Here is a 14,549-nt window from a genome sequence, read left to right as displayed (position 1 = left end):
TTTCGGAGTTCGAGTTGTTCCCAAACGCTCCGCACAGGTAGCAACCCTAAGCTTAAGCTCTACATGTGTTTGAATGATTCAACCATTTGATAAATAGTGCATACCTATAGAGATAATATTTACATACACCCACAATAGAAGAGTGAGACATTCAGACAATGACTTCTCATGTTTCCAATATATAGTTCCGCATAAGGTAGCGTGACTTTGATATCCATGGCATTTTGGCCGAGCGGGATTGAGATATATTAAGTGGTAGACTCCCGACCTAATCAAGCTGGAGGGAGAGGTGCCCTAAAAGCTTTAGCCTCCTACTCGTACATTCCCTTCTGTTGCACTCTCCTAGTTTCCCAATTCCCGTACCTTCTCTGAGCTCGGAGTGATGTATTTGAGTACCGAATCAACCAGGGGTATTTTACCGGCTGTAGTGCCTTGACTCTCGGTAGAATAACATCAAGTGCGTCTATCTTTCTATAGCGTTATCAAAAAGCCTGTCCTTCGGATATAGTAGGCGTCTCGGAATAGTGAAGCAAATCACGGTCGATAAAAGCATATCTCGAATCAGACTGAGCCTTAGAAGAAAAAAAATGCATTCCATTACAACAATTCAGTAATACGCTTTGAGTTATATGGGCGTGGCAAAGTTACGTCGATTCAAATCTCTTTTGTCGTTCTATCGTGGGGAAATGTATAAACGCAAAACTACTAGGAAAGTACTAAGAATAAAGGACCTCCGAAAACGGTGGGCACCTCCGTGGAATGAATTTAAAATATGATGTTTGAGTCTCCTCGCCTCGCCCTACTTATGGGCATTCACCTGACCCTTAGAACTCGGCACAGCTTATTACTCACCTGCAGCTAGAGATAAGCCGAACGAAACCTAATAATTGAACTCTATTCTTGCATTCGCCCGTCGACGCTAGTTAGCGACTTCCATGGCAATATATACTTACCTCTGGACAGGATGGGGCAAAACCCGCTGAGCGACTGAAAAGAAAAATAGAAAGCTAGACCGTGGGTGAAGAATCACCTTTAGTCAAGAGACATCGCAGACAATCGAGGACTATAAGGGAAAAGAAATGGAAAGATTGTAGTGAATCTGAGTTACTCTGTGATATGGGGGGCCAACGTGGACTTTAAGAAACTTTTGTGACACTTACTCAAAACATACTTATAGAAGTGGACGAGTATACAGGAGAATTCGTCTATAATGGGATCAAGTCTAAATAACTATTGTTCGGGAATGGTATTGAAGCTTCTACGGTTCTTGCCCTGCACAGGTTGGATACCAGTAGCTATTGTTTCTGAGTCTCATATTCGACTCAAACAAGGAATCGCCAAAGTAAGGCATCATGTATTATAAGATCATCGGGGCTCAACATGTGTGCGCATTGCTTAGTACTGCTTCTATAGGGCAAGTTCAAGAAGGGATATTGAGTTCGCAGAGCCTTTCGATGATACGTCAGATGCATTGATGCCCTCTTCTTTGACGTACGCCAAGATACGTACACAAAACCTCATCGGCCTCAAGCATTTTATTATGAGCCGAAAGTGGGGCAGAATCTCCTTAACCGAAAATTTGCAATGCAAGCTATACACATTAAGCTTAGCCTCAGGGTGGCAACGCCACCCGGCCTTATATTGGTCCTCTCTTTATGATATATAGTGGATTATAGAAGGCGTGCTCCACCATGATGTCCCCCGGCAAGCCGTTCGGTACAGTATATGAACCTCGGCATGTACTATTTAATACGGCAAGCCAATGCTGCCACTCCGCATTAATTCATTTTCTATTATTTTTGGCCTTTTTTATCCTTTCCTTTTCTTTTTCTTTCTGGCTGACCTTTTACCGCTCAGGGGACCGCCTTTTATTAGTCAGTACTGCGGTAAGCCTAAATTCTAATTAATTCAATACGTAGACTAAAACTCTAAGTAGACCATTGAGGCCACGCAGACCACGCAGATTAGCCAGACTAAGTAGACTAAGCAGATTAAGCAGACTAAGTAATCAATTCAAATTGATCTAGTATAGTAAACTATTCTGCCGGCAGACATAAGTTAAGAATATAGGAAAATAAATGAATGCGGACTGGCCGCAATGGCTTGCCGTACTACGCATACTGTCAAGACACCACCAGTTACAAAGAATGGTTGTGAGGATATTCTAGACTTTCGAGCAGGCCGAGACGTCCGATTAGCTTAGTCCGTATAGCATTAAACTTTGAGTAGTTGCATGCTTAGTCTAAGCACCTCGGAGTGCTATTGGGGGATTATTTGGGGCAGATCGGCAGATCCTTCGGCTAAGAGCAGGGGTGTCTGATAGACTTTACTAAATGCTAAAGTATATAAACCTTATGGATTTCTCTTACGAAAAGGTGTTTAACCACACCATTCTCTACTATTCTTCTAGACTAAGCTTTTCTATCATATCTTCTGGCCTTTTCCGCTTTCAATCCCTCAGATATGCCCGTCCTCCCTCAACTCGAAGGCTCAACCTTTGACGCCGACCTCCGCAACCGCCATATTATCTATGAGTACGCCGCCCAAGATGCCAACGGCAACCCCGAGAAATGGCGCTACGAGTTCTGGATCTACAACGAGGACAGAGTAGTTTACGCTATCCACGGTGGCCCGATGGCCGGTCGTAAGAATTTCCAGGCTGCGACATACCAGTGTATCCGCCCCGGAGAACTGTGGCAGATTAATTGGCTTGAAGAGACCGGTACCATTTGCTCTATGTGCTGGGACATCACCAACAAATGCTTGAGTACCTTGCTGGCTTTCTCAAAGGGACACTGGACTGAGAGCGTGGCTGCCCATGGAGATAAACGCAACCCGGACGATTTTGCGCGATGGCGCGATTTGGCCAAAATTGGTACTCAGGCCGATCGAATACTCTTGAGTGAACAGGCGGAGATTTTGGAGGACTTTCATGGAGCTGGTGATTTGGAGCCTATCGATCCTTCTTGGCCGACGCTTTGAGAGAGCAGGATGTCTGGATATGATGACAGATACGTTTTTGTTTTATAGTAATAACGAATGAATCTCTTTCTCGACATTATTCATTATTAGCACATAATCGACTTTTGCATGTTGAGTACGAGCTGTGCCTGACTTGCAAAGAGTTACCTTGTTCAGATCTTATTTTTGAGATAAGAGCTGTTGTTTGTAGAGGCTCGTTCTAACTAGAATGAGGCACTGTGGGACTGTTCTGACACTTTAGTGCTGTTTTTGTGAGTGTTACTGGATGATGTATTCTGTCTCAAGAAGGATTCCGTAGATAAAGCTTTTTCTAACTGCTAATTTCGCTAAAGGCTGCCTCCACAATCTTCAATAGAGTAAAAATAACTAGGTGTAAGATAGGTCAAGATTAGATTTAAAACTAAACCTTGCTGTTCTGATTCCAGCAAGGATCTACCTACTTATCTAGGGTTCTGCTAGTCATAGAAGTACGTCACCGTGCCTTAGTGGAAGGCTCCTCACCGTAAGCAACATAGGTCTTCGCTAGTTGTGCACGCACGAACTGCAACCATGGATTGTTAGCCACTAACAATCCACCCAAGAATATAGTTCATAGTGTACTCACCTTACCAGTCTCGAACGGCTTTACACGTGCCGGCCTGTCATCGGAGATACAACTTGGCAGGACTGACACTGTGGCGTTATAGTCGACTCCGAAGAAGAAGGGGATTGAATAACGTTCTTGACCAGTAAGATTGATGACTCGGTGAACAGTGGACTTGAAGGTTTCATTTGTCCTAGGGGGGTCAACATCCATATAACCATCACAAAGGTCAAGCGCCTACCACTTAGACAAGCAATCAGCGATGTTCACAACCAGCGTCCCTGGAATAGGAGGCGCCACCACCCATTCGCCGCGAGCGTTACGGACTTGCAATGCGGGTACGTTATCTTGAGACAAAATCGTAAAGCATTCGTAGTCCTAAGTGAAACGATCACCATTAGCTGGGCCGGCAGCAGGACATAATGTTAGGAATAGATCGCCTACCGTGTGAGCCCCGAGCCCATCTCTGACCTCTCCCTCCACAGGCTGGGGTGGGTAATGCAAGAGGCGGGATGTGACCCCCGGAAATTTCATCACGGGGTCAAAGAAACCCTCGTCGAGGCCAAGGGCGAGTGCAAAGCTTCTCATTAGTCTTCGACAGAGGGTGAGTGCCTCGGCACAATAAAGCAAATACGTTTCTCGGAATTTGGGAAGCACCTCATTGCTGGGCCACTGGTTGTCTCCATATAGATCATATGTGTCTGGGGGAAGCACATCATCTGCTGCACGTTGGGGATCAGCGAGGATTTCATAACCGATATCAAATGATTCCAGAAGCGCGCCCATATTATTTGTATCGGTGCGCTCACTCGGATCATCAGGGATCGGTATTTCCTCTGCATATACGGGCATGAATCCACGATATTTCTATCAATTATTTATACATTTCTTCTTTGGTGTTGGATCCCTTGGGTGAATACACACCTTCGACTTCGCCACAGAATATTCCATTTTCTGCTCTTCTGGGAGGGCGAAGAATCGATGCGCCGCATCGTGAAGAGCCATTATTAGCTCCTCCGATATCCCATGATTCTGCAGGACATATATTAATAATCAGTACAATTTGGAATCGTGAAGAGAAGTTAGTCACCTTAATGTAGAAGAACCCAACCTGTGTGCAGGCATCATAGATTTCCCTCGCTAGTCTCTGTCGTTCTCTGCGATCCGGACTCTTTAAAGCTGCGACATCGATGATTGGAATATTCTCAAAGCCCGCCTTCGGTGAGATGCCTGATAGAGAGAGCTGCTCCATGATGTGCAATGAGACTGGCAGTGTGATTCTGTTGTTTGTTTATGTGAGTCGTTTATCTGAAGATAACACGCTACCCCGCTTTACCATTTAATCCCGGTTTTAATCATCTAGCGACGCATCTTATCTATTTATCTATGCATCCCTAGACTCCTTCCTTGCTCAAAATTACTGTCCGGTCTTTCTCACTGCAAGGATGTATATTGATATATCCGTGTGGGTCCCTGGTTTGGTAATACATTCTACCACTGTGCGCCAGTCGATCTGATCCTAATTGTTTTGGTGCATTCAAGTCCTACAGAGCACGACATGTAGAAAGATGTAAAACATCATTCCACCAGGGTATACCCAGAGAATTACATACATTGCAAATAATTATATCTTCATTGACTAGCTATGTATATCTCTCCCCAGGCAACCAACAAGATAAGCAAGCATACACAACATGTGTTCGAAGCCTCGGTTCCCAACGCAGCTAATACCCAAAGTGCCATCCATTCGCATTTCCCAGATATTCCAACCCCTAGACTCTACATATCAGCACATTGAACTCTCAAGTCCTACTTAAAAGCCTAGAGTCAAAACTCACCAATAAGTAACTCCCCCAACTCAGCACCAGAAGTTTCCTCGGTAGGTAATCTGAGTACACTGACACGGCACATTACCACCACAGCAATTGTACGTCACCTCCGAGCCGTCCTCAACTGGCACATCCAGGTCGTACGATCCATGGGGTGTATCGTAATGCAGCTTTCCGGGCTGATGTCTCCAATCTGTGGTCGTTGTCCATTTGGCCTTATAGCCATCGTTGCAGGTTGCATCGCAGGTGGTTGTCCATGCATTACAGTTGAAGCTGCAGGTCTGCTCCCCGTCGTCCTTCAACTGGACGTTCCATGAGGTAGAGTGGGAGACGAAAAGGGTGCCGACGACTTCGAGGCATGCTTGGGCGCATGGGAGGAAGATGATGGAGAGGGGGAGGAGGGATTTGGGGAGCATCATTGTGACTTAAAATGGCTTTGTGGATTGAGTAACTTTGTGTTGTAGCGGATGGAATGAAGACTTGATGCTTTTCTTTGTGTGAAGAGGAAGAGAGGGTCTGTGTTATATAGTTATGCTATGTCCTTCATATTGCTATAGTATTCTTCTGGTGGGGTACATTTGAACATAGATTCATTCTTCAATCTATCAAGCTTTGCAGGGTTACATCCGGGGAAGGGCTTTGTGGAGGTCGATACTTAATCTATGGCTCCAGCTTCCTGAAGTGGAAAGGTTGAGGTCCACCGGGCCGGTCATGATCTGGTCTACCCCAGATTAACGGAGGGAATTAAATTCCGATGATATGAGGTTAGACTTTGCCAAGTAGAGTATTACTCTCAGCCCCTTGTATCTAGTGCTTCGGCTGTAGGATGCAATGTTTCGGATCTGATCAATATCCTAATTAGGAAAGCCGAGAATTCGTAAAATGAATGCAGCTTCGGTTATCGCCCAAGGAGGCTGCTTGTTTGTGTATTCGTTTATTTATTAAACTTTCTTTAGAACATTTGATCATATTTAATCCTTCCTACCAATGGTCCGTTTAATTGCCTCGGAGCTGGTTAGGGCTCGGCGCGTTGCCGATACCATCGGCTTTTCCGATGGGAAGTTAAACACAGTAGGTGCGAACTACCAGCAATATCTGGTGATTTAAGTCAAATGGTCTTTTATATAGCATGGTCCTTAGTTATGTAAATTGCACAGTTTGGTGCTGATATGGTAGCTGATAAGAAGCTATAGAGGGAAGATAATCGACTCTAAATTGAGAGTCTACAATCAAGTGCACATTGGCTCATACAAATGAATGGGCAGCAGAGCAGAGAAAGGTCGTAATATTCACTTAGATGACTGTGATTGTATCAGCTCACATGCTGCAAGCGAAGCTCAGCCACTAGAAAGCTTTCAAAAAAATTACAATTAGTTACGAAGGATATCAGCACAAGCGGGTGTGAATACATATACACTTACCAAACCCTTTCCCACTCGTATCTCAAAACCCCGAGTAGGGATATCCTTCAATTCCAGGAAAGTCATTCGTTTGGGGAAGTGTAGATGTAGAGCTTTCCCATTGATCGTGGACAAGTTGTTCATCTGTCGCAGGACGATAGGAGTCACCTGCCGCATATCCGGCTTCCGGTGACACGAGCTGATTGCTCTGAGAGAAGTGGAAAAGGTTCTTCCGGTCCCAGTGTGCCTTAACTTCCTGCAACTTGATGACGTTCACATCGTAGTAAGCATCTTCATATTGGTTGCGGCGTAGTATTTTTTCCGGCGAAATTGATGAATGCTGCCTTCCCTTTCATAGACTTCTCCCTCAACTCTCCAGTGAAACTCACTCAGAATGACTTCATCTCCTCCCCCAACCATTTTTCTCTCCACCGCACCATAATATATGTGATATAACATATGTCCTTCCGCCAGGGGAAGGCCGTGGCGTTGGCAGCGGGGCTCCCTGCCTTGCCTCCAGAATGAATAGGCGTAACCTGCAGCAAACCCTGTTGTCCTGAGAACTGGTTTCTGAAAGCTCTCATCCTGTCTTTGATCATGGAGGTAACTTCCTTGATTGTGCTTTCATCGTTCTCGAACACAAAGGAGGAAAAGTACTTGTACGACTTGTCAGAAGGAAAGAACATTTGGGTTTCCTCGGACCACTGAGCCAGAAGGGTCTCATGAAGGAACAGCGTAGTCGGTTCGCCTTCTGAGAGGTTTCGCCAACTCCCGCCTCCGCTCGCTCGTTTGATCCGATGGATTCCCTTGTTCGACCAATTTGTCAAGCTGCTTATCGATGCTATTCTTCTCGCCATTGTGGTAGACAATGAAGCGAATTGCAGGTAGAGTCCTGGCCTCTTGGAGATCGCAGATCCATGTACTGTGAATGGCGAGGCTATCCACCCACTTCGTCGTATAGGACTCATTCATCGTGGCCATAAGTTTAGCTTCTTCCACCTCCCCGGGATATGGAAACCATGTGTATCTTCCAGCTATCACCGTTTCCCGAGTCCTAGCACTATCGTCCTCTTTCTGGAACTGGTGGATGTTCATTTTCAGCTGGACGACAATACCAAAGTTCCCGGCACCGCCACCACGGAGTGCCCAGAATAGTTTGCCTTCATCTGAATCCGGGTCACGGTTCTCCCCAACTGTAACCATTCTACCGTCGGCAGTAATTATGGTCGCCTCCGTCAAATTATCGCATGCCATTCCGAGGCTTCTGGAGAACGCGCTAAGACCACCACCCAGAACAAAACCACTCACTCCGACAGTGGAACAGTCCCCACCAGCGAGCATGTACCCTTTATGCCTCCCGTTGATCAATTGCTTATATACATGACCCCATAAGGCACCCCCTCTGATCGTAACTGATTTTGGATGAGAGTCTTTGTCCAGGTTGAGCTTCACCCTATTCATCTTTGAGAGGTCCAACAAGATCCCCTTATCGGTGGAGGAGAACCCTGCATAAGAATGACTGCCATTCTTGATCGTGATGGATACCTGGGAGTCTGGCTTCTGTCTGTCATTATACTCGATGAGGTACCTCACAATGTCCTGAACCTGGGCAGGATGTGTAGGCTGAACTACGTATGAAGGTCTCGCGAAGCGGTACAGCAGATATGCAGTCGCAATAGACTTTTCATACTCAACCTCCCCAGGTTTGTACACTGCAATTTGTTCAAACTCCAAGCTTGCAAGGATACCGGACATAGCGCTGAGGAGGAATAAAGTTGACTAAGAACCAAGTGTTATGGATTTTGTTAGTGGATTTGTCTTAGAGCCGCTCTTGGCTCTCTGGTTTTTATAAGTAAGAAAGGTTGATCGAGAGACAATTCGAGCAGTGAGGGACCTGGCCAGAGGTGGGACTTTTTATCTTTTCAGGATACTGGAGCCTTTAACAGTTAATTCAATCAGAAAATGTGCTTGGCGCAGTGCCTAACCTCAAGTTTGGTGGTCCATAAAGGACGAGGTGCATGTTAGATCAGACTGCCATGCATTATTTCATTCCACGCCATTCCCTCGATGAACCGAAGCCGATAGCGCGATACGAATACTGGAAGAAAGTTTGTCTGTTATTGATATCGGCTTCAGATGACAAATGAGAGCGACCAGCAGATGGCCAGTTAGAGTAAGGCTTCAAACCAACCTCAATATTGTTATGTGTAAGAGCTTATGAATATGAGTGACTGTTACCTCACACGACCAACAGGCCCAGGTATTGTTCACTGGCTATGTGGGCGGTAGTTACGTTATTCTGTAGGTGATAGCCATGTCACATTCACAATGCATGACAGGCCACCTTACATGAGACGTATCTTGACATGCATACGTGTGAGGGCCCGTGCTTACACCCACGGGTGGCAAGTCTGATATAGGAATGATATCTCATGGAATCTGTGAGGTTTAGGCGCAGCTACATTGAGTGCCTAGAGTTGCCAGAGCCACACCACACTGGCGTATGGCTCATACTCGCTGAAAGCTATCCCTGGCAAATGGCCGGGATAAGTCTTGAACCTTAACAAGAAGGCAATTGATTAGCTAGAAGAGTCTATAGAGGGGCTCAGTTCTCCTGAAATGAGCAAGTACATGACCCACTAGTATTAACGTAGACTGAGGTTTAACAAGCTAGTAGGACGAACGTCATACGGATATCAAGTGTGCAATGGAAAAGTAGGATCGTCGCCCGGAAGCCTATATTTGTCCCATTGTGCCGCACATTTCAGTCCAATGCATCAACGGAATGCAACCTGTTGCAGGGCTGAAATGGCAGGATCTGCTCGGATTGAATGGAAAATACATAGAAGGGGTATCGGCTAGTCAGATCTATAGCGCTATGACGTGGCGTTCGAACAGCGCGGGTCGTGGCCAGGGTGCGGGCCGTTGCGGAGCCTTATTACCGAAAGGTGGGGTCAAAGATATTCATCAGCCCTGTACATGAGGCTACTCGAACTCTCAGGATTTATGCTCGTCGTCAATAAACGTTTTCTTTCCAGAGGTTTTGTAGGTTCATCTGTCTGTGATCCAATTGAAAGCTGTTAGGGGAATGATTGTGACGAGACTTTGTTACGCAACTACCAAGATAATGCCGAACAATGTCTTCAGTGAGTGTACTTTTGTTTGAGGGTAACCTATGGAACGCCTAAGGATTCTGGCAATCTGGCAGTACTTGAATCCTGACAAGTGGTTCGACGACCGTGTTGAAGGCGACCCAAAGCCAACTGATCCCTTGCTGCCATTCCATAAGGACAGTCAACGTTCAGTTAATTCCTCGAATGATACTCAACACTGGGAAAGGCTCGGCTATATATATCCTGAATTATTTGGTACCACTTCTATAGAGTTGAAGGATCCAGAAGAGCGCGTTCCCGGCATTGGAGGCGACAATTTTCAAGACTACATCATCAATATTCAATATGACCGATACGTCTTGACCACGTGGAGATAGTATATCCCTGTCAACCTGAGAGATACGCCGCTAACGATGTTGTGGTCTAGAATGCAAGTCTAAATAACTGCGCCGGTGATCACAAACCCTCGTGCTCCCGTTGGATCTTCCGTATTTCTTTTGATTTGTGTTGGATCCACCAGAGTGTCATATATTTTTGGATCAGATAGTTAGATACATAAACAAATCGGATTGCATATTCAATTGTGACGAACTTATACAGATACACGAAAAATAGTCCGGCTTGCCTATTCTGTCTTTGTATCTGCTAAGCGCAACACCAGGCCTGTGCCATGGCCAAATGCTCCTCAGTTTTACTTAGGCGCGTTTCTTTGCTTAGAATATCGTCAAACTGACTCATGGCCCTTATACCACTCAGCCAAAATACCACCAAGCAGCCCCAACAGCAACAACAGGGGAAGCCCATATCAAGCCCTTCTTCGCCAAGCCTACCAGCCGCACCCAGAAAATAATGACATGAAATCTAGCAATAAAATCACCTTCATTGACATGAGGGAACGGTTCACTCGGGACTTCCTTTCCTAGAAACTGGCAGAGAGGATCCCAGCCATCCTGGACCTTGAACTCAAGCACTTTACGTCCACGTGCCCGCGCGGCAGCATGGACTTGGTCATAGTGGGCTTCAAAGCCGGTAGGGAGACGGCTTGTATCCTGCCAGTTTCCGCCGGTCCATACAGATAGAGAGGACCGGAGGAGAGGGATGTATAGGCCTATGTAGGACTTCGAAACTTTTAGAAACAAATCCAGAATAGGGGGGACCAGGGGTGCGATGGGTAGGTACTCTATCAATGAACTCAAGCAAAGCCCAGCGCTTCCAACTTAAGATTGCATAAAACGTCTGCTGCATAGACGGCAACCAGGAATCAACCGGCCGCGTAGTCAAAACGATTTGCGCGTCGGGATATGCATCCATGAGTTCTTCGGCGAACAGAATGCAGGGAATATCGGTCACAGCCTGACTAACGGATTAGTGTTGCCCACTGTGGTATATAATGAGGCTAGTAAGACAGGGGGCGGGATTCACATCATAGCGCCAAAGCATTTGGTCAAAATCTGCGCCCGAAAACTTCCGACCGTTGCCATGGAATTTTGCGTTGATGGCTTTCGTCCAGAGGCCTAGCGACCCATTGTGTTGGTCTAGGGAACATTCTGCCATATGATAGCTGTTGTATCCTAGCTTCTTCAGTGCAACGTATAATGCTTTATTTATTGTTAGCTCTCATATTCTCTATTGGACCTAGGAATGGGGTTCACCCACACATGGTCCCGGTGCGTGACATGCCCAGCGCAAGCACCTTCATCTTCTTCTCACGGTGAGCCGGTGGCTCCATTAGCGGATAGGGCACGGTTGGGAATGGGATGTTGGCCATGGTCGCGGAACTCCAAAGCGTAAAATTGACTAAAGGATAATGTCAGTCAGTTTCTGTCCAGTGCATCGGCAAACGGGTTAATATATATTTTATTTCGGCCTGGAACGTTGGGGCTGAGAGCTTAGGGCCAGCGATGTTGGTCTTGGTCTCCCTGCAGTTCAGGATCTCAATCCTTGCTATGTCCTCTTTGTTTCCCCCCGACCCTTGAAGCCAAGGCCAGCCTCGTTGGTTGAAAGCTTGGCAGGCTAGGATCGTGCCATTCTATCCATGCTCTTTTAGCTCGGCAAATGACATGTTGGGATGTTATAATACGGAGCTATTCATTGATATCCTATATCACCTGGTATGGCCACAATAGGCCTGGCCACGCAAGGGGTTAGGGCTTAGTGTACACCGATGGTTGAGGACAATAATTATTTCCTGGATCTAAACTGAGCCTTGAGCTGGTAACATTGTAGGCGGTAGCCTTCTCTAAACTGAATTATGATATGTGTTGGTGTAGGGCAAACAAATATATTCTTCCGTTAACCCACCTATCGAGCCTTAACCTGGTTGACCTATACAAGGGCCATTTCGAGCAGAGGCTCCAACCACAAACCTGAAAGCACCCTTCACGGCGGCAAATTCCAAATAAAGTCCAAGTCCAAATGCGCCGCATTCAATCCATAATCCAACTGACCACTATCATCCCAAGTGCCAAAGGGCGCCATGAGTGGATCAATAGGCAACCACAGCCAATCATCCCCACCTTCATCTAACTGCCCGAGCATAGGGTCATGAGATCCTTGCACTAGCTCTGTCTGCCCGGCTAGTGATATCGTATTGGTATTTTCTTGACCTTCCGATTGAACGTCCTTCTCCCTCTCCTGTGCCGAAGTCATGAAGGTCTGTCGCAGACGAGAAACGTGGATCTGCAATAGGGATGCATATTGCGATACGAGCTGCATGTCGTCTAATGAGCTCGATTGTAGGGTACTGATCGTCTGTTCAAGGAGGTTTAATGAGGTGTGAAGCTGTGTGGTTCGGACGCCTAGTGCCAAGGCTTTCATGAGGAAAATTGAGGAACTGATTATTCGTAGGAAGACGCGGATGGGAAGGTATTGAATGCTGGGCTGGATGAGTAACCATTGTAGGATCTCAGATGACCTGTTGATTACTTCATCGATGCAGGTGCGGTCAGTGCTGGCAGACTGGGTAGGTGAGTTGAGGATGCTTTCAACCAGGGATTGGACTTTAATGGAGTTTGTGAAGACTTGGAGATATTGGTATTCGATGTGAAGGATGGATTCCAGATGGGAATCTGTGAGTCTTATTAGCAGGTGAAGTAACAGAACAGCAGTCGGTGCAGTTCACTTAATGTTGGCCGGCTGGCTTGCCAGCGGTATAACATGCTGTCCCAGTCTTCTGAAGATCCTAAGTTCCTCCTCTGATCACCGCTTCTGGCTATTGCTGGGAAATGCGTGTCGGTGATCTCTTTAGCCAACCGGGTTAAGTCGATCCATGAAGCCATGAAATACATCCATTCATTGTCTACACAGGGACAACCTGTGACACCCTCGGCAGCATTGACTATCGGTATCTCGGGAATAAGTGATGTGCATCCCAACCGGGAAGCGAGCATGTTGGCAAACACATACAACAAAGAAGGAAGACGGCGACGTCTCCACTCCAACTGTTGCAGATAGACCTCTGCGTCCGACCGCATACCAGGTACATCGTACTCATCCTTCCTCTTCCCATTATCATTCTTAAAGATGCCTAGCTCATGCGCCAGTGCCAGCGCAGTGCTGACTAGCATCCATGACATCCGATCAGACCGTCTAGTAGGTTCAACGACATCTTCTTTCCAGCGATCGGACATAGGTATTTCGCTCGCTGGTGCCGGAGGATCTCGGAGGTCTGGCTCTGTAAGAATCAGATCTGAGTCCCATCCATCGTTTTCCAAAGGAAAGTTCAGCGCCCGTGGATACCATTCGCACATCAGAAGAAGTGCCTCGATAGAACCCACATGTCTTGTCTTTGCCTTTGAGAGCTTTTCCTGGCCTAGCATGATCCGGAGGATGAGATGTTGGCAGTGCTGCCATAGTCGATTATGGATGGAATATGCTCGGGAGGTACCACCAAGTCCAGGAAGGACATGGTATCTTGACGATATCATCAATATTGTGCAGCAAAGCATAGGCTCCTGAGTTACAAGCCAGTAGTGATTCTCGGGTGTATTGTAGAAGTCGGTTAGGACGGGAGACAGGGGGAACATATTTTGGAAGAATCTGTATCTGTTAAAGCCCTCCCCATATATTTAACAGTAGGGAGCATATTGATTCGGAAAACCTACAGCTCGACAAGGGTGACTGCTTCACGAGCTTTGATCCACCCCATCCTAACGAACCGCCAGGCGCTCCATATTCGAAGTATATCTGCGTCTATGGAGCTTCGCCCTTCACTGTTAGTACTGTTATCCGTAGGTGTTAGTGGCGTAAATGGAAATGGGTTTGGTATCTCTCCCTGTAAAAAGAGATCAAATGAATCATCTCTTGAGGGCAGCATATGCTCCAAGGCTGTCACAACATTCCTATTGGTATGAGAGTATGTATCTCCATTTCCTAGGACAAAAGTAAAACAATCAGGTTAAGCACGTATGAAAGCCCGCAAGACAAAACTCACCTTCTTGCGGTGCGTTCCGTCGAACGTCTTGTGTACCATAGCGAGCAATCCTCGAACAGGTGGCTCTTGGCATATCAGGCTCTTGACAGTTTAGAATTGATGTATGATCCGAGTAAAAGACGAAGAGTAGAACATCATACCCGGGTTCTCTCTCGCCCACGGCCTTTTCTCCGTAAACCGACATTCCAAGTTCATCTTCCGACACCGAGA

General features: G+C 46.5%; 7 protein-coding genes across 7 annotated transcripts; 1 reads left to right on the top strand and 6 right to left on the bottom strand.

Annotated features, from left to right (window-relative positions):
• Window positions 1–2,265: 2,265 nt before the first annotated feature.
• On the top strand, window positions 2,266–3,055 carry F9C07_2283100 (phenol acid carboxylase). Its single transcript, XM_041286214.2, has one exon. The coding sequence runs from the start codon at window positions 2,464–2,466 to the stop codon at window positions 2,980–2,982; it is 519 nt and encodes a 172-aa protein (XP_041145795.1). The 5' UTR covers window positions 2,266–2,463; the 3' UTR covers window positions 2,983–3,055.
• Window positions 3,056–3,345: 290 nt separating this feature from the next.
• On the bottom strand, window positions 3,346–4,924 carry F9C07_2283099 (uncharacterized protein). The gene is made up of 6 exons (XM_041292617.2): window positions 4,656–4,924; window positions 4,490–4,597; window positions 4,010–4,432; window positions 3,807–3,943; window positions 3,587–3,758; window positions 3,346–3,523 (listed from the first exon to the last, which is right to left on the bottom strand). The coding sequence occupies exons 1-6, from the start codon at window positions 4,815–4,817 to the stop codon at window positions 3,455–3,457; spliced, it is 1,071 nt and encodes a 356-aa protein (XP_041145794.1). The 5' UTR covers window positions 4,818–4,924; the 3' UTR covers window positions 3,346–3,454.
• Window positions 4,925–5,423: 499 nt separating this feature from the next.
• F9C07_3481 (uncharacterized protein) lies at window positions 5,424–5,813 on the bottom strand (the record flags this gene model as incomplete). Its single annotated transcript, XM_041286211.1, has 1 exon — window positions 5,424–5,813. One exon carries the CDS (start codon window positions 5,811–5,813, stop codon window positions 5,424–5,426), a length of 390 nt encoding a protein of 129 aa, XP_041145793.1.
• Window positions 5,814–6,837: 1,024 nt separating this feature from the next.
• On the bottom strand, window positions 6,838–7,480 carry F9C07_3480 (uncharacterized protein; the record flags this gene model as incomplete). The annotated part of the gene is made up of 2 exons (XM_071511104.1): window positions 6,838–7,134; window positions 7,232–7,480. 2 exons carry the CDS (start codon window positions 7,478–7,480, stop codon window positions 6,838–6,840), a joined length of 546 nt encoding a protein of 181 aa, XP_071366294.1.
• Window positions 7,481–7,514: 34 nt separating this feature from the next.
• F9C07_3479 (putative 6-hydroxy-D-nicotine oxidase) lies at window positions 7,515–8,549 on the bottom strand (the record flags this gene model as incomplete). The annotated part of the gene is made up of 1 exon (XM_041286210.1): window positions 7,515–8,549. One exon carries the CDS (start codon window positions 8,547–8,549, stop codon window positions 7,515–7,517), a length of 1,035 nt encoding a protein of 344 aa, XP_041145792.1.
• A 2,110-nt stretch (window positions 8,550–10,659) lies between these two features.
• On the bottom strand, window positions 10,660–11,675 carry F9C07_3478 (putative NAD dependent epimerase/dehydratase; the record flags this gene model as incomplete). Its single annotated transcript, XM_041292616.2, has 4 exons — window positions 10,660–11,025; window positions 11,087–11,260; window positions 11,330–11,505; window positions 11,564–11,675. 4 exons carry the CDS (start codon window positions 11,673–11,675, stop codon window positions 10,660–10,662), a joined length of 828 nt encoding a protein of 275 aa, XP_041145791.2.
• A 611-nt stretch (window positions 11,676–12,286) lies between these two features.
• Window positions 12,287–14,523, bottom strand: F9C07_2106077 (uncharacterized protein; the record flags this gene model as incomplete). The annotated part of the gene is made up of 4 exons (XM_041292615.2): window positions 12,287–12,975; window positions 13,029–13,945; window positions 14,011–14,278; window positions 14,340–14,523. 4 exons carry the CDS (start codon window positions 14,521–14,523, stop codon window positions 12,287–12,289), a joined length of 2,058 nt encoding a protein of 685 aa, XP_041145790.2.
• Between the last annotated feature and the right edge of the window lie 26 nt (window positions 14,524–14,549).

The sequence above is a fragment of the Aspergillus flavus genome, chromosome 4 (genome assembly GCF_009017415.1).
Source record: "Aspergillus flavus chromosome 4, complete sequence".
Taxonomy (NCBI): Eukaryota; Fungi; Ascomycota; class Eurotiomycetes; order Eurotiales; family Aspergillaceae; genus Aspergillus; species Aspergillus flavus.
This window is presented reverse-complemented; position numbering and strand designations above follow the sequence as displayed.